Genomic DNA, 20,283 nt, shown 5'->3' with positions numbered 1-20,283 from the left:
GGATCACAAGTTCTGTTTTTAAAGGGATACATTTCCCACCAAGTTTCATAAAAAAAATTAATATTAAATCTTTTATAAATGCACTTGAGGAGTCATAATGGTGTCCATATGATCTTTGGGGTCTCCTGCACTGGACCTTGGCCAAACATAAAAGATGACAACAGCAGCCCAGCCAACATTTAAACCTGGAAGAGGAAAAGGAGAAGGTGATTTGAGTCAGCTCTGAAAGCAGTATTTGAGTGAAGACTTACTCTCTTACAAAAAGATAAAATATAGACAAATTACCCAGGGTGCCCCTGAAGACATTTGTAACCGTGACTTCAGGAGAGAGCTGGAAGAGAGAGCGAGCTATTGCAAGAGAAAAAAATAGGGATCGCCCAACCTGAGAACATGCAGCCTCATCCTCAATTACAGCGGATTCCTTCTGCCAACCTGAATGCAGATGATACATTAACGGACGATGAAGATGAAGATGGAGATTTTGGAGAGAGATGCTGCTGATACTGCAGTTCTTCTTGGCAGAATAGGAAAAAAATTAAGAAAGAAGTTGCTGAAGAGCAGGCCAGGAAGGAACAAGAACAAAAAGCTGAAGAAGAAAGGATTCATATGGGAAACATTCTGAGTGGAAACGCACTCCTCAGTCTCACTGGCCCATCCCAGCCTCAGGCCAACTTCAAAGTTAAAAGAAGGTGGGATGATGATGTTTTCAAGAACTGTGCAAAAGGTATAGGTGAAAAGAAGACAAAAGATTTGTAAATGATATGCTGTGATCTGAATTTCACAAAAAGTTCATGGACAAATATATTAAATAGTACAGTTCTATGTGCTTAATTATTAAAAGACTGTAAAATGCAAAAGAAAAGTACTTAAAATATAACCTTATTGACTATGTAAGGAGACATCTGAGACGGTTTCCTTATCATTAAAATGATCTCTTTCCGTGCTGGTAATCCATATTCTGTTACTCTAAAAGAAAAAAAAAATACATATATATTATTAAAAGTGAATATTTGAGCCATCCAAGTGTAGCATGCAAAAATTAATCCTTTGGAAATTATCAAGTGTGAAATATTATGGAAACAACATAAACATACTAATATGGATGTCAGTAAATTATAAAATATGGGACTGGCTATAAGACATTGTTTAAAACATCAACCTATAAATTATCAGTTCTGCATGAAGACATTTTGCAATTTCATTTATTTCTTTCCAAAAGTAATGTCCCATTATCAACTTGATTGATAAGAATTAGCACCCAGATTAAAAACTAATTTGCAACCCCAAATTGTTTAGTAATGATTCAGTTAGTGGTTGCACCTGGATAAATATGTTCTGAGGAATTCGTGGGCTCATTTGGAACCATAGGAAAAAAAAAGCCTCTGTTTGATTTTTGATGTCCTGCACATGGGTGGGGAGGGCTGTAGTAAGCCTTACTATATATTTGTGATGCTTGATATCAAGTTCCAAAGTCCCAAATAGCACTCCCTACCAAAATGATACCCTTAACATCTGTGTCTAGTACTTTATACAACTTTATTTAACAACTACTTAGTGTTCTATGGGAGTAAAAATAGGGCCATCATGCAAGTGGCATCTGTTATGCCTCTTCTACCAAGTGAAAGAAAAATATCTATGGGCAACTTCTAAGGAGTGGTATACCTGCTGCAACTTTCAGAAACAGGGGTATGTGTTTCTGTTTTGCCCTGCTTCCCCAATTTCTAATATGGCAAAATTCGGCATGTGCTAAGCACTAAAGTGCACAGTCATCTATATGACATTTTATTGTTAATACATTCAGAAAACAGTGAGAATATTGGTAATCACCGTACCGCAAAACTATTCACATTACCTAGCAATGGAGCTGACTTTCTATAGATAATGTGAACATTGTAATTTTAGTTGTGTGGTGTGATTTCTAAGAGTGAGGCAATCTCACATTATACTGACCAGGCTACTGAAAAAAATCTAAGGGACTTAGGTGCCTCTTTACAAGAAGTATTTTGTTATTCCATACCCAGAGTTTATTTCTCCCTTTACATATCTGTGTCTTCCTCTGTCTAGAATTTTCCCCTTCACATACACACACACACACACACACACACACACACAAACACACACAATTTGACTAGAAAAAAATGGAAGTGGTAGAATGCTATTATATAGTATAGATATAAATATCTATTGCACATTGTGTATCACTTTGAAAGATTATAGAAAAATGAAATGTTACTTGAACATATTCCTGACAACCCTATGCAAATAAAAGAATGTGGGTTTTTTGTTGTTTTTCTTTCTTTGATTTTCTTTTCTCTTTCTCTCTCATTCTTTCTCTCTTTCTCTCTCGCATGTGCTCTCTCTCCCTTCCTTTGTTCCTTCCTTCGTTCCTTCCTTCCTTCCTTCCTTCCTTCTACATTGAAGTAAGAGAAATTCTGTTTCTTTAAAATCTTTACCAATAAGAAATTAAAAGGGATATTTTTAAAAAATAAGCCTTTTGTACTAATGAGTAGGTGGCCAGTAAAGGAAAATCCCACCATAAATCATAATTAAAATTACATCTTTTAAATACTGGCACAACTACAATGATTTTTTTTTTCTCTTAAGTAAATGTTTAGAGTCTGGAAGACAATCAGATATCTCCTAGGTTGTGATTATTTAAGGTAATTCTATTTTTGATTGCTAAATTCTTGACAGCATTGTGTCAAAATAAGCAAATATGTAATCTCAATAAATCTTTATTTTGAATGCTACTTTAAAAAGTAAAATTATCTTTGTGAAATCATCTTAGGTTCCCTGTATAATGATAATAATTCTCCAAGGATAATTTCTATTTTTTATCAGGTTGTAGACATTATGGGATGAAAGTGAATTATGAAAGAGAGATAACATTTTGGGAAAAGAAATCTGTTATATAAACAAATATTAATAGATTTATAAAAGCTTTCATCTGGAGTCCAATAAATTCTCAGTGCATGTATATCTCGGTATAACATTTACCCATTAATCTAAAATATGACTCTCTAAAGCCTGCAATTAGTTTTATTGCTTCATTGACTAAGGATGATGCAATTCAATTTTTAGTCATATGACATAACCAATAGCTGGAAAAGAACAACAAAACCACTAAAACCTCTTTTAAAGATTTGTATTCTTTTTTGATGAGAAAAAAAAATCTGCAATTGTTCTTCTTTGTGTCAAGTCCCTCAGACAAAATTAGGATCGAAACTATTAAACTAAAAACTAAACTAAGTTAAACACTTACAATAGGGTTGAAACCATTAACAAAAAGTAATTTAAAGCTATGACTGAAAAAGTAGGGGCTGGTAAAGACTGTCTATCACTTAGTGCTCCTCGGGCAATGTGGCTTTCTCCTTTGTTCTCCCAGCTCTCCTGTGGAAATGCAGTTACCCTATCTGTTCACAGAGCTCTCTTCCTGACTAAAATCTGAGCACCTCAAGGCCACGCCTTGCCTAGCATGCAGGAGCTTCCTCATAATTATGAGTTTAAGGAACAGTAACTACTCTGTGCCATCTTTGAAACTTCGATTTAGATCTCAAAATCGATGTAAACATTGCTTTCACATTTTATCACAGGTTAACTCCCTCCTTTAGAAACATGTATAAATATAATCAAACTCAACTTTGGAGACAGCATTTACTTCATAACATATTTTACCTCAATTCCAATACACTGGTTTGGGTTAAAAGTTGTAACCTTCTGATGATCTTTCCTCTCTTTGAGGCTCATTTATGTAACATGAAAGGGTTATATATTTTACGTTGATTTTCTTCTATAATATTAATACCAGTAAGATATTTTTGTCTGAACCAATCTAGAAATATTTTTCCTAAATTTATTTCTGAAATGTGAGTAAATCTGACTATCATGTAAAATACAAAGGACAGAATCTGAAATACTGAAATGACTCAAAGAAATGTTAATCTAGACTAAAGATCATGTAAGATGAGCTAAGGATTAAACTTATTGACAGATCATGGTCATTTTTTCTATCTACTATTTAAGTTCAATGATACAAAGTGGTCTTTTTAAAACCACTATCAGAATGACAAGAAAATAGTCAGAAGATGTCTTCGGCCCATAAAGTCACACAAGAAGCAAAGATCATGTAAATTTAAGAAGTTATTTTTAAAGGAGAGAAAAAAGACACAAAGTTTGATATTTTTGCTACCAATGGTAAAGGAAACTTGAAGAACATTCAAATTTCTGGCCAGCTGAAGTGTTTTATTATTGTTCACTTATTTAGGATGTTATAATTTTAGGTCATGACAGACTCTTGACAGTTGGTCAGTCCATGCATGACTCATTTTGATTTATTTATTTACTAATACATTACTTACTTGTTTTAAATTATGTACTAAGCCTCTGTAAATACATCATCCAAAACAAAAACCAGGATCTGGTAAAGAATCTGCTTCTTGCCACCAATACGTTCATATTTCTTTTTTCCCCTAGTGGCTAACTATCCTCCTATATCCTGTGTTCTCTATTCTCTTGCTTTTCTTTCTATATATCTATTCTCTACATATAAACTAAAGTGTATATTTTTAATTTGATTAATTAATTAAACTTTATTTTAAGGGTATCATACTGTATGCAATTTGTGGGGCAGGGGATCCTTTTTTTCACCTAATAAGTATTGCTAAGATTCTTCCATATAGCTTTTCATTGCTATGGTTCATTCATTTTTGACTATTGGCTATTATTTAAAATTGTGTGGCTATATAACTGCAGTGATTTAAACCATTTCTGGACAAATAAAATCTTTAGGTTCTTTTGCAAGCCACATCAAGGTCAGCTTATTACTTGAGTCTACTGCTGGCTCAACCACCCTGCCTTATTCACCTTTGGATTATAACTCTGTGAGTTGTGCTAAATGAACAACCTTGCTTAAATTTAAAATCTCAATGATTTCATTGCATTTATCTAGTAAAAGAGTTATGAGTACTACTCTGTGCTCTTCTTTATTCAGAGACATAAAAACTTAAAATTTCACTATAAATATAATATCATATAATGTTGTTGACTTTTAAATTGTTTACTAATTCCAGGTTTAACCAGTCTCTTTCAGTGTATTCTCTCAGGATATTTTCTTTTTCCTTGTCCATTAAAACATTTTTTGTTAAAAATGGTGAGAAACATAATGAAAGTCTATCAGGGACTCTTGAAGCACACATTTATAAGCAACTCAGAGCTTACTTTTTCTGTTGTTTCTTCTTGCTTATAGCTTAACAGAGAACATTTATTTCTGTAAGCTAATAGAGTAAATGTACCTGTTTGAATCTTATTTTGCCAAAAAATAAAAAAACAAAATAAAATAAAAAACAACTTCTGGCAGAAATCCTAAAATTTATGTGTGTATATATGTATACACATATGTGTGTGTATATTTATATAGAGACACACATTTATGAGTATAAACATATATATGTATAAAATGTAAGTATTTATATATACATATATTTATATATTTAAACATATATACATATATATATTTAAACACATTCTGATAATTTTGAGCCTGTAAAGCATAAAAGCTACCAGCCAAGGAGTTTGGTACCCTTGTTCTTATCACTTGTCTAAATAGCATTGGTTATTTAGTGGATAGGACCTCAAGTTTGGGCGCTTTATAGACAGTTGTTGGATAGCTATCTAAGTTTTCTGACCTGAAATTGGGAGAAATAATTATAGCCATCTCATAGACTTCTTGTGAGATTTAGATAAAATGATGCTTGTGAAATGTTTAGCTAAGTGATGGGGGCATCTGAGCTCCATACCTGTCAAATATTGTCAACAAAGTCAGTGTAGGCTTTGGTTTGGAGTAATATCTTATGTTTGTGATAAAAGAGCTGTTTCTACCACTTCATCTCACGTGTTTATAATTCACTGTCACTCTCAGTAAAGACAGAAAAACAGGGCAAATAGATCCTCTTAAGTAAATGCCAAACTGAGGTTCTGTTGACATCACAGTATGAATTTATGGCACTGTGAACATGAGACTTTGGAAAATATTTAAATCTCAAAAATCTCACATGGAATGTAAGGCCATGCCCTTGGGTTGATATCCACTCTTAAATTTCACACACTCACTTCTCCAATCAGAATTGTAGGATATTTTAGATATTCATATTCTTACACACCTTGAAATGTTTTACAGATTTATTGGCCTGCCGCAAAGGAACGGATGGAGTTATGTCAGTTAGCTGGAAAAGATGCCAATGTAAGTATGAGATTTGTTAAAATATCTTTATTAAACTGGTATTGAAATGATAGCAAGTATTTGATATTGGCTTTAATTAAATTAATGGCATTAGTGTATTCTTTAAAAGACTGTACTAACATTCCCTGTAAAGATTAGTGTGGTGTAAAATATTTCTACCTTGATAAAAGGAGTGGTATTATTCATGATAATTCAGAAACTTAGAAATACAACATTTTGTAATTTTCTAATTCTAAATATTATTAGTTACTTTAGAAAAAAAAATCTTAGAAACAACTTTTAAAATATTCAGAAATAAACCATCATAAAGCATTGCATTTCTAGGATTGTGTATTTTTTCATTTACGTGCTTTTATTTTGTAAGTGTACATGAAACCATTGGTTATTTTAGCATTTCAAATATAAAATTAAAATTTAATTTCATTTCGGTTGAAATTAAATCTACAACACTAGAAGAGTTCTTTCATAAGGTTACATTAGAGAGATAACTAGGATTGGTTGAGAATCAATGACAAACCATTCTGGGTTAAAAACTAGGAATAATTTACTCTAAAATTTACTAAAGCACAATTACATGAAATGACCTTTAAGGATAAATAGTGGGGTTCTGATATAAACTTCTATTTTAGACTCTCCCAGGGACCAGAGAAAACCTTTAGATAGGTGTGACTAAGCTATTCATCTTTGGTGTAGTCCTGTCTGGGTTGCTTTTGCCTTGTCCCAGTTCTGCACGCTCCCGAGACTGGGTTACTGCTTTACCTCCAGCAATGGCTGAGCATGCTATGGCTTTGACTAACCCCCTCTCCTCATCTGAGAGTTCTGATTCAAGCTAGAAGTTCTGTGTTCACCCCTCAGTGGTGATGGGGACAATTGTAATTTTTTGGCAAAATAAACCACTTCCTGAATGTATCTGAAGATGAGAAGAGGCTCTAACCTTGGGCAGAAACATGACATCTTGAGGCTTATTTTGCAACATCGTCTAATGCTTCTCCTGACCACAGTAACACAGGGTATTAGCATGAGAAATGTTTTCATATTTAATAACAAGTAGTGTTGTTATATGAAAGCACAATTATATTAAAAATTCTTTCTTTATCTACATGACATGATAAAAGTAACATGACATGACATGAACTATGATGCCTAATAAATTGAGGGGAAGCTCAGAAAACTGAGAATCTGAGACAACAGTTTTGTTCATTCACGGATTCATTCACTCAATCAACAAATGTTTGAGAGCCCACATATGTGCATAAATATGTGTATAATCCTGATATGGAATCTATCCTCATGGAGCTTTCAGTCTAATAGAAGATACAGATATACTCTAATGTTGACTTTTTATTCATCATCAGTAATAGTACTGAAAAACAAAACAAAGCAAAGAAACAAGTTTATATCTGATGCATTCAGTTAAAATTAAATGTGGTCTTTTCAGGACATTTTATGCTAGCAGAAGTATGTGACAGAATGTCAGCATCAAATGCAATGAGAAACTGTCTTTACATATATTTTATTAGAAATGAAAGGTATTAAACTATTCTAGTAGATAGTCTCTGTCCTGCTGTGTCTCTCATCTCTTCATCCTGTGCAATATCCCAACACTGAGAAGTTGCCCAGATCTGCAAAGGCTCATGGGAAAAATTTGCTTTAGTCATGTATGGTCTTCGAAGTTCTATTGTTAACTGAATAGCAAAAGCATGGCATCACTAGTATGAACATATTTATATTTTGTGTTTCTTCAGTTCTGAGTGTATAATAAGGAGTGAACAAGGCAAGTAGGAAAAGTGTATTATCAGTCTACTTGAATGAAATAATGTCAATTTTTCCATGGAGTAGATGCAAGATAAACCCTCAGGTCAAATAATCATTGAAGGTTTTATTTGTGACCGTTTTCTCATTTCAGGATGTTCACTAATTCTAGTTATATAGTAACTCAATTACCCCTCTTACTAAGTTAAAGCAAAGAATGATAAACTTTTCTGGAGGTTTTATCCTACAGCGTGTAGGGCTTTGGGTATGGAACATATTCTTCTAATTCAATACTATTTGCATGCTAAGTAATCTCCTCCAGCCTTTTAGCACATCTACTGCTAACCCAATATTAGAGATGGGGTGCTTTTCTCTTTTTACCAAAGTCTGTAAAGTTTGATGTTGAATCATGTAAATACACTGCAAGTCTTTGTCCCCTTCTCCTTTTTTAATTTGTCCTTTTAAAATAACGTATTTTAGAGTTAATAAAAATAGCACTTTTCTAGCACTCATTTGTTCCAGGCACTGCTTTCAATGCTTTACATTTGGAATCTCATTTAGTTCTCACAACAATGCTATGAGCTACATCTTATTATTATTTCTCATTGTACAGGTAAGTAAACTGAGGCCAGAAAAATTAAATGACTAGCCCAACATCACAGCTAGGAAGCAGTGGAGCTAGGACTTGAATCCAGAAGGCCCACTCATGGTCTATGCTCTCACATAACACTATAAAGTCTTCATATAAGGTCTAAAAATGGTATCCTTCAAGTCAGGTCTCTCTCCAATATGACCAGAATATAGATCCTTATTTTTGAACAGCATTGCATAGATTTCATCCAACCAAAAACTGAGACAAGTCTGTGATTTTATTGACAGCTTTTACTACCTTTGGCAGTGCCCCTTCCCTTCCCTTCTCCCCAGTAATTTTTGCCTACTTCTCAAGAGTGTGTTTAGGATTAACAAGTGTTTGGAAAGACCGTTCCCAAAGGTACTGTATAATTGAAAAGTAGTGAATTATTTGCCATAATGAAAGTTAGCTAATTGGGGTGAGGAGAGAGTGGAGATGAGTAAACAAAAGGGAACTATTCCTCTTTCTTGAACAGTTCCTGGTCCACACTAAGCTTCCAGTGCACATAAGAGAAGGAAAGAAAAGGAAAGGAAGAGGAGACTGGAGATATTTGGTAGTATTTGCTTCTGTTTAGAAAAGGGTTCGTCCAGTCATTAAAGAAATGTGTTGGTCCTGACTATAAACATTGGGTTAAACAGCTCAGTCAGGCAAAAGAAAGCACAGGATGCAGGCAGCCTGGGCTCTGTTTAACAGCATAACAAGAGGTGCAAAACCTCACCTTGGTGTCAGTTCCCTCAAATGTCAATAGAGACGTTACAGAGAATTAAAGGAAATTCCAGCTCTAAAATTCTATGATTCTAGTTTCTTTTTTTATTTTAAGAAAATTTAAAAGTAAAGAAAGTGTTCATTGTAAAGAGTTTGCAAATTATATGAAAGCAAGAAAGAAAAACAAATCATCTATTAATAGCCCCAACCCCCACGAACACTACCCAGAGATAAGTGGTGACATTTTGATGTTTATTCTTCTATCTTATCTATTTACTATTTTTCAGAATGAAATCATTGTATACATAGTCACTGACAACAATTTTTTTCACTTAGCACACTGCCATGAGCATTTTCCCATGTCATTAAATTCTTTCTTATAACACTACTTTTAATAGCTAGACTGCATTTCTTTATACATTATTTCATCAATCCCCTATTGTTGGAAATTTGGTACGTTTCCAGTTTTCACTATCGTAAATGATGCTGCACATGAATAGCCTTATTTATAAATACTGTGAACATCTTAGATGATTGAATAGAGTTACTTGTCAAAGGATATAAAATATTTTATATACATAGTGCCAAATTGCCTTCCAGGAAGTTCATCCCTCTACACTCTCACCAGCAATGCATTCTCACAAGAGGATATATTTCCCCATATCCCTGCCAATAATGGAGACAACATATAGTTATACATGTAATTCTAATATAAAATGATAAATAAATATATTTAAGCTTTGCCAACAGAAAGAAAACAAAGATTTTCATTTTTACCCTGACATTCATTCCTGTCTAAATACTAAATAGTTAACATATTTTTAAAATTAGCATTTCTTTTTTTGAATGGTAATTCCTGCAATTAGATCAATTTTTATCATAATGTTTGCCTTTTCTTTACTGATTTTTACAGATTTATCAGACATATATGCACAAATATATATACTGTATAGTATATGTTATTACTTTGCATTTCATTCATGTAGAAAATATTCTCTCAGTTTATCCTATTTGATGTATAGAATCCTAAATATTTAAATAGGCAAATCTCTCAATCTTTTTCCTTAAAATGTTTTCCTTTGCTCTTCTACTACAACTGATTGTTGCTCTGTAGTAATCTCCACTGTTAGATTTTCCAGTTTTTTAGAGAGAAATGTGACATTTGGATCCTTATATAATATCTTTCTTGATGTGTTTACAACTTATTAAGCTATTCTTAACAATCTAAGACTTAAACAGATATCCTTCACACTGGAGTCTATCTGAAGACAGCTAGACATAAATCTTAACACTTAGAACACTGACAGGCATATTGTGAATGCTCAAAAAATGTTTGATGATCACAATATTCTGTGAAATATACTAATAATAAAAACAGATCAGATTCCTGAATCATGAATGTTTGATCATATTTAAACTAAATTAAAATTTCAGTTATCAGAATTATACTTAAAGCTGTTTCAGATATAATTAGACTGTTTGTAAAACTAGAGAGTAACAAGTACTTTCTGTTTTGGAAATTTTCCCGCTGTCTAGAGAGAAGCTGAAACGCTAAATGTTAATTAATAGACAAATATTTATTTCCCAAGTATTAATCTACTTTTATATGTTTCACTTATTTATTTATACATTTAGAGATAAAATATAGAAATATCTAATATTAATTGAAAGAATTAAAAGTTGGTGTTCGATTTTAGTTCTCTCCTTCTCTCTCTCTGCCCTTCCCTTTTCTCTCTCTCTTCCACAGGGAGAAAGGATATAGTAGGAGGAATAAAGGAAGGAGGCAGAAGGAAATTCAATACTTTCCAAAGTTGAATATATTACTTGCTGGCTTGTTAGGTCACAAGCAACAACCCTTGCTATTGTTGGCAATAGCTAACAAATTAGCCAGCTTTCAGGGAAAATTGAAAAAAAAAAAAAGCTACTTCTCAGAGTTCTTGTTCTTCATGCCTCACAGAATTACACTGCCAGTAATAGCAATGCAAGTCGCTAAGTGAATTAAATCAAGTTAATTATTGCTCATGCTATTTAAGCAAAATGTTGAAACTTCGTGTGATAAGAGAAAAACAATGCAGAATCTTCGAGGCTTAAAAAATGAAGTTATGAGTTGAAAGGGAAGTGACTATAATATTTTTTGAAGCCTGGTTTGTTTGGCTGAAATGTTGGCCCCAGGCAAAATTTAAAGTAAGAGGCCATATCTTTTAGGATCTCTGTTTACAGGTTTCTCTCCAGCAGGCTTATTAATGTCTTTACGTGATCTGTAGACTGCTGAGAGAACTAACAGTACTGACTCCACTGGAGAAAATTTCACTATGCAGAATTTACTTATCTTGTAAGCAGTTGCCAGATAGTTCAGGACTCACCCAAATATGTTCTATTCCACATCAGAACAATCTGAGGGAAAGGAAGAATTTCATAAATAAGTTCTTAGAAACTGGTATAACAGGTTACCTTTCTAAGGCATAGCTGGAAGGGTACTTTTAACAAAGTATTCTTGTAAATTTAAAGGATGGGGAATGTTGTAGGTGTGATTCAGAGCTTCCCTTTTATAATCACTAAAATTATATCTCCTATGTATATAAAATTTCACTGTGGGCCTTATTTGCCTTTTAAAACAGTATTTTATTTTTTTGTTTGTTTTTATTTCTTTATGCAAATGTTTCTATCAGAATCTTGTAGAAATTGTCCTCTAAATTCAAAGGCTTTTTGGTAAATTTGAACTTTTGAAAAAAATGACAAAATCCCTGGCAGTAGTAGTCCAATTCCACCTCACTCTATCCACATCCTTTACTCTGCTCCATCCTCTACCTCCACCCTTCTAATCTGCCTGTACTGTTCTTGTGTAGATCCACTCTTACAAGAATATCTTCATGCAGTAAAGACCAAAAACTGAAAGTCCCTTCACTGAGCTTGAATGACAAAATAAAGGCTGGGAGAATATGAAAACTGTTCACTCTAGAAATAGAGTCACCATTAGAATTTACCTGGTGATACATACATTTTTATAACTCATATTTTGGCTTTCTATATTGCTGTGTCTCCATTATTTGTTCCAAAACCATTAGTGTGACATTTTTACTGTCTGAGTTGGGTTTACATCTGAATTGCCTAAAACAATTTAAAGAACATGAAGCTAGTTTCCTGTAGTGCCTTTAACAAATGAGACCAAGACGTACCCTGCATCAAGACAACTTGAAGGAAAAGTAGAAAACTAACATAATATGATGGATTTGTCAAACAAGACTATCTGCCAGAAAATTGTCTCCATGAATATAAACCTTTCCCTTTCTTAAGAGTCAACCTATAATAAACATATGGAAACATACAGTAAACATATGAGAAATATCAGGATAATAAAATATCGGAATGTGAATCACACACCCCTTGGACAGGACATCCTTTTGCAGCATACAACTAAAGCAACCATATGTTAGAGAGTGCTGGGTTTTCCTACCTAGTGAAAAACATCCTTCACCCTGGGTGGCTAAATGAGGGATCATTTACCAGCGAACACTGGCCTTTAATACAATCTTAAGCAACTACTTTGTTTATAAGGAAGCAGAGGACAAAAGACTCAATGAGCTCAAAGTAACATTTTTCCCCTGATAGAATGTGCAGATTTTATTAACTGGGATCTACACATTCTTGGGACATAATATTGCCAGGCTAGTTGGTTGAAGAAAGAGCTAGGAACTAAGAACACTACCACAAATTTGCAGATGTAGCTTATTCACCCTAAAATCAAAGCAGACGCTGGGTAATGAAAATTTTATAGGTCAAAATCAGGATGAGGAGCTGACAATTATTAAATGGTATATTGTTTCATTTAATTTGCCTAGCAATCCTACTAGTTAAGTCATTGTCTGCATTTTAAAAATTTTTATTTAAGTTCCACCCTACTGGTTAGGTCACTGTCTGCTTTATTTTTATTTTTATGTTTTATTTTATATGATCCTCCTAATAACCCTGCCATTAGGTCAGCGCTGGACTGATGAGAACCCATGGCCCCTCAGGCAGGAAGAAACCTGATTTTTTTATAACTCCCAGTGATTTCATTGGTTTCCAATTTCCTCAGTAAACATTTGCCTCTTCCCGGGGTGGAGTCTATCTAGAATAAAAGTGTGCTACAGCTCAGTGTTTTCTCAGGGACCTATTGGTCCAGGAATCAGGAAGCCATGGTTAAAAAAAAAAAAAAAATGTTTTCAATAATTATGTAAAGATATGGAATCATTTACAGAAGGTAAATTGAAAATAATATATAATAACTAGAACAAATACTCTGAAACATGGAAATCACTAATTGAATGGGGGACAGAAATAATTAAGATACAAAGATAATGAGGATATAAAGAAATATCATTAGGCATGAGCATATGAAAAACTAGCAGAAATGTAAAAAAATACTCTTAAAAATTTGACTTGATGTGAAAAAATATTCATGGGAGTAACAGATTATACTCTTGGAAGAAGCAGAAATTAAGTCGAGTTTTAAAGGCTCCGTAACATTTGAAAATAAGTGGAAATAAAGGAAGACATTCTAGTCAATAAAAGTGTAATGAAGATCTAGGAATACAGGGCTGTATTCAGTGTGTTGTTCTGTCTATCTGGGACAGATGATGTTGCAAACAGTAGGAACTGCAGTGGAATAGACAGTGTGGGGACATCAGAACAGGATGGATTTTATTCTCTAAGTCCGTCTTGAAAGAAAGTATGGCTATCTCATTCATTCTATTTCCGTCTTCTATGCCCCATTCCATACCACTAAAGTCACTCCTTTAAGCTATGATTTCTGTATTTGCTTTCTGTCCTTTGCTAAGTCAGTTGTTTAAACATTTCTCAAACTTTCTTGCAGCTTTGCTCTTATTTTTTAATGATTTATCTACTTGGAAAACAGGTGGCATGAATGATAATCTTTCAAGAACCTAAAATGTATAGTAATGCTTTTATTTTTTATGCCCAATAGACAGAATGTGCAAATTTCATCCGAGTACTTCAACCCTATAACAAAACTCATATTTATGTGTGTGGAACTGGAGCATTTCATCCGATATGTGGATATATTGATCTTGGAGTCTACAAGGAGGTAAAATAATAGGACAGCAAGTAAAACTTACTGTATTGTAATACTTTGTACTTTAATGCCATAAGGATTTTATGACATAAAACAGACAGATTTGAATATGAGGTTTGAAATGTGTAGTATATAAACTAAGAACTCATATTCCTAACTGTTTTATGGATTGTCAGTTTGATTATACCCTTTGTCTGGTAGTATTTCTGTCAAAATTTGTTTTTAGTGAGATGATCAAAATTGATAACCTAAAAGGTTGAAAGTGCTTGCTTTCTATTGGCTCCATTATTTATCTCCATTTTCCCTTGAATTTCCTTTGTAACTAGATGTCTATATATGTTGCTTTTGGTAAAAATCCATTTCCCATAAGATCTTGCAAAGGAATTGCATCTTATAAACATTTCGTTTTCCTCTTCCAAAAAGGTTGGGCCTTTTGTTTATAATTGCAGACACTAAGCAACAGAGAATTTTAATGATTTTCTTAAATTGGTATAGACAGTAAATAGCACCCTGTAGTCACTGTTTCTGCTGAACCAAATTGACCTAGTGGAAATAAAGGTTGTATTAATTAGGAGTAATGTATTCCAGAGATCAATAAGTATCTAAATATATGGGAAACATGAAGATTTCTGTAATTTAATTAATAACCAATAATTTAGAGTGCTTTCTTTGTGTCAAGGGCTGTGCTATGCACTTTACATGAATTGTTTCTTTTGAATTTCACAACTCCACTAATTAAATTAGTACCATTATAATCCCCAGTTTACAGGTTAACAAAAATTGGGTCTCAACAGAATTAAATAACATGCCTAATATCACCAAATTAATAAGGGGTCTGGCAAGGAGCTGAATGAGTACAGTCTGACTTTGGAACAAGCATGCTCACTGGGTTTTAGAAAATGTGCTCTAAATTGTTCCTTTGTCTGGGTTCATGGGTTGCACTGTCATCCTCATGTTTTTGTATATACTTCTTGTGAATAACCACACATATTTGCAGGATCACTGGCTGTGTGTTTGAGAGTAAAGTCTGGGCTTAGGGAACAGCTTTCTTTACATTGTTTTAACAGATTCATGAAGAGATCAAACCTACAACTGTGGCTGGATAAATTTTCCCTTCTAACCAACATGTCTAACTAGCCCAGACTCAACTGTCTGAAAATAAAGCAACCCTGATAGTTAATTCTCTGAACCACTAGGAGACTTGGCAACTTGCATCCATCGTTCCTTGTTGCTGGTGTAATGTTCTCCTGCCTAGCTTTGATGACGGGTAATATATAACAGTAGCTCATGGCATAGGGTGTAATTATATGAGATAGCCCCAGAGCTTGGGTATATTTTGAGGCCTGAGGCTAAAGGCCAAACTCACAACCTGCTGAGGGTAGCAAATAATGTTCTATGGCCCCTAAAAGTCACAAGTGCTGAAAGGGAATTTAGATGGAGCTAATTAATTAGCTTGGGACTGTCAAGAAGTCCTGGGGCAGTCAGATTTACAAGTTCTGTGAACAAGTGAATTAGGAGTGAACAGGGGGAATTGAGCTCTGAGAGTGCTCAGTTTGGCAAGGAATACAGGTAATTGTATGACAGACTTACTTGAAGATTGTTAACTTCTTTTATGAACTTTAATAAGAAATTGTTAGATTTCCAGAGTGAGTTTAGGAGGCCCTTTCATTTTCAAGTTGGCAAGATTGCTCCTAAAAAGGCTGGGAAGAGCGGACAGCATATACAAAACTGATGAGAGAGGTGGAGAAAGGCACATTTGGGGAACTACAATTCAATAGGGCTGGGGCAATGGGAAGAAAAAGGAAAAAGCTAAGGATGAATCACAGATTTCTGGTTTCGGCATCCAGTTGGAGAGAGGTGTTATTTATTGAGATGAGACTGGTAACAAGCTTGAGGAGAAAAGAGTGAGTTTAGTTTTACTTTCTGGATTTGACAGATGTTCAGTAGGGTCATTCCTGGTGGGCAATTGAATGCAGAATTCAGGAGAGAAGTCAGGGCTGGTATCAACAACTTCTAATTGTAGTTTGAACATGGACAGGGTTTGAATTTTGGCTCCAATCATTTATCAACTCCATGCCTTTGGAACATTTTATAAACTTACTGAGTTTCTGTTTATTCGGTGAAGTGATGGTGATTATAATAATAGTAGCTACTTCCCCATTTTATTTTGAGGATAAAATGAGAAAAAACATATGGGCTTTGGCATAGTGCTTGCTTCAGATCAGTTCCTTAATATCAGTTATTATTGGGCAATAGGGCTAAAGAAAGGTAAAATGTCATGCATGTAAATATATATATATATTCTGAAATTAGATCGATAAAGATAGATAATTGTAATATTGGAGTGACTGATAGCCCCTTAATAATTGACTGAAAGTAAGTTCATTCCTTTAGACTCTCCCTTCTGCTGTTGAAAATCTTATCTTTAAATGGGTATGATATTAATAATAATTTGACTAGTTGTGGTGATTGAATATTGTTTTCCCTTACTATCATTCTCATCTCTTCAGTTCTCCAATGATATTTCATATGTGCAACTGAGACGGTGCTTTATTGCATAATTAATTAGGCATAAGGGACTTTCAGGGGGGTAATCTTATAAAATTGAAATTGTTTGAAAGTTAAGAGTGTCATGTAATTCAGTCAGTTTAATCTCAAGAAATGCATTTAATCATCCATTATTTCTTACATCATTTTCCTGTTGGTGTCCTTGACCTTATCTTCTGCCTCCACAAATCCTACTTTTATGGGCTTATCTTGAGATTTTAATGAACTGTTGCCTGTGAAAATAGGAGTATATGTAATTGTAAGAGTTTATTACCTTGCATTCACTTTGGCATTCTTCCAGATATTTCCGTGTGTGTGTGTGTGTGTGTGTGTGTGTGTGTGTGTGTTTTCCCACCAGCTTTTTACTGTATTCTTCTGGGCACCAGGATTCAGTTTACTTTCCTTTACAATATTCCATTATAGGCTTAGAGTAAACAGTCTGTGTGACTTATGGGGAACAATGTACCTTTAATGATACTTTAAACATATTTAAGAGCCATTATCTACAGGTGGTTTAGTCTCACATCGCTCTAGTCCCATATACTTGGGAAGCATGCTCTAAATGTGTTCTCATGAGATTTTTTTTCATACCTAGACTGCACTATCACAACTTTTCATTAGCTGACTTTTGCTAACTAAACATACTTGAAACATGATTATGTTGCATGGTCAAGATTCTATAAGTTGATTTCAACACATTTTTAAGCTTGTGAATTTGAAATTCTGAAGGCTAAATTAGTTAAGAGCATGAACTTTGCAAATGAACCTGGGGTTTAGCTCCTGCCTCACCCTTTTACTAGCTATGTTGACATTGGCAAGATACTTAATGCCTTCTATATTGAATATTCCTCTTGTAGAGCTGTAATTACAGTAGGTACGTCATTAGGCTTGTTATGTTTCAGTGAGACAATGTACATAAAGGTACTGGCACTGAGTAGTACATATTAAATGTTAGATACTGTATTAGTTTCCTAAGGCTGGCATAACAAGTGCCCACAAACTGGCTTGCCTAAAACAACAGAAATGTATTCTCTCACAGTTCTGGAGGCTGGAAGCCCGAAATTGTGTTTTTCAGGGTCATGCTCACTCTGAAGCGTCTAGGAAACAATCCTTCCTCTGCCTCTTCTAGCTGTGGGGTGGTGGCTGACAATCCTTTGCATTCTCGTGGCTGTTAGCTGTATAACTCTAGTCTCTGATTGCATGTCCTTCTATACCCTGTGTGAAAGTATGTCTGTTTCTCTGTGCCTCTTATAAGGACACTAGTCACATTGTATGTAGGACCCAACCTAATCCAGTATGACTTCATCGTAATTTATCCAATGACATTCACAGAGACTTTATATCCAAATAAGGTCACTTTCATAGGTACCCAGGGGTTTAGGACTTCAACATATCTTTGTGGGGGTGGGGCACAATTCAAATCCACAAAAGTACTATTATTGTTAGTATTAAAGTGTATTTACTGAACACTATGGGGTAGCAACTTTTAGACTATTTAAAATTGCTATTACTGTTTTTTAAAGAGGCAGTAGTTACTCTTGGTTATTCAAAAGAAAAGAAAAACATTTGAAATGACAACCTAGTATACTGCATAATCCAACTTTTTCCCTTTTTGCTTCATTGCTTGCTTTCTAGATAAGTAGCACTGAATAGTCCTTGTTATGTGTGTGCTAGGATATAACTTTGTAGATACGCCACCAAGAAAGAATAACTGAAATGCTGGATTTCTCTAACTAGCACACATGTAAAGTAAGTCATCCACTTTTTGCTGGATGGTAATATTGTTGTTGTTATGAAACATTCAAGTTCAAAGGCCATATTCATTATACATTCATATTTTTCTTGGAAAGTTCAACTCAAGATTTTATTTTTTTTTCCTGAATATTAAAAATCTGCCAATGTCATTCTGTCTGTGGCCACTATTGTAAAAATAGATGTTTCAGCCAAAATAACTATGTGGCTTTTAAGTTTACAGTGTTTTCACAATAGTGAAAATACTCTAACAGGATTTTTTGCCCACAAGCATCAACAGCTCTGAAAATGAACTGTCTGCCTTACAACACTTGTATGCCACTACAGTGCCAAAATATCACAGGCTTATGTAACTCATTCTAGTTGCATATGCGTAGGCAAATAGACAATAATCATCATGAATCTTATGATTATTATAATAAAATTATTTTAAAATGAGGAAATTAGTTGTATTAGCCTCAATAATTAGTTATTAGGCTTAAGAAATGTGTGTACTTGCTGATAATTTTGATAATGATGCCGGTTCAGACCAAATGAATTGGTGAGTACATTACAACTTCCAATTGGAGCATCCACTTAATAATGTCATTTCCACTTTGGGTAAAAGGATACCAAAACATGGGAATTGAGTCTTGCCAGAAATAATATTTGCTAAAGAGTTAAGGAGCACAGCAGATGTACATGCTATGTGTTCAATCGCTTTTTATTGAATTAATGAGTTCAAATTTTAGTTCTTATCTCCTATGTTTCTGCTGATTGGTAATTTTTTAAAAGTCTCACTTGTGTTAATATTTCTCATAACAGGAAGTTATGTTCAAGCTAGACACACATAATTTGGAATCTGGAAGGCTGAAATGTCCTTTTGATCCTCAGCAGCCTTTTGCTTCAGTAATGACAGGTAAGATCAACCACAGGCTGTTCTTACTTGTAGGTGATTTTCTCAAAGGTGTGAGTAGATTGAACCATAATTTCTGCTTGGGTAAAGATCATTTTGGATTAATCTTCTACCAGCTATTTGCTTCCAGTATTTTAGGGCTGAATTTCTCTAGTACCTTATCAATCAACTGAGGCCCTGGCCATCCTTACTGTGTGCAGATCCTTTTGAAATGAACTTTTGGTTGAATTCTTTTGTAATGCAAATTTTCACACTCTTATTCTTTCCATAGCTTTACACTTAGATACCTCAGGTTTTCTTAAACTGATCAGTACATGTCCCTAATATTTAGTTCAGTATGGAAGCTAAATTTAGTAATTTCTTGAACAAAATTGGTACAAAATATGTTGAAGACTTGAGTAGAAGAATTAATAACAGAGAATGTGTTGGCAAATTAATACAAATGAATGAAACTATAGAATATAGATGACAGAATGCTTATCTATTCTAACACTTTTTTTGCCCACTATCACTCTAGCCCGAGTATGTTAAAGAAAATGTGAAACTTACCTGCTAGCACATCCAGTCTTTTTAAGACCTTAACATAGTAAAATCTCTGATGAAATGACTATCCCCTTCAAAGAAGGCAGAGCTGTGTGGCCTGAAATCTGTTCTGAGGAATGTCAGCATGACCTCTGAATTTCAGCCATTTT

General features: G+C 34.1%; 1 protein-coding gene and 1 pseudogene across 1 annotated transcript in view; both read left to right on the top strand.

Annotated features, from left to right (window-relative positions):
• Window positions 1-20,283, top strand: part of SEMA3D (semaphorin 3D) — a 205,527-nt gene that overhangs the window by 105,376 nt on the left and 79,868 nt on the right. The window contains exons 4-6 of the mRNA XM_037837475.1: window positions 6,176-6,238; window positions 14,290-14,409; window positions 19,501-19,594. Coding sequence (XP_037693403.1) covers window positions 6,176-6,238; window positions 14,290-14,409; window positions 19,501-19,594 — 277 coding nt within the window. The remainder of the gene's footprint in view (window positions 1-6,175; window positions 6,239-14,289; window positions 14,410-19,500; window positions 19,595-20,283) is intronic.
• Window positions 155-812, top strand: LOC119534928 (annotated as a pseudogene).

The sequence above is a fragment of the Choloepus didactylus genome, chromosome 5 (assembly GCF_015220235.1).
Source record: "Choloepus didactylus isolate mChoDid1 chromosome 5, mChoDid1.pri, whole genome shotgun sequence".
Classification (NCBI taxonomy): domain Eukaryota; kingdom Metazoa; phylum Chordata; class Mammalia; order Pilosa; family Megalonychidae; genus Choloepus; species Choloepus didactylus.
The sequence above is the reverse complement of the archived record's forward strand: the minus strand, read 5'-3'. Positions and strand labels throughout refer to the sequence as shown.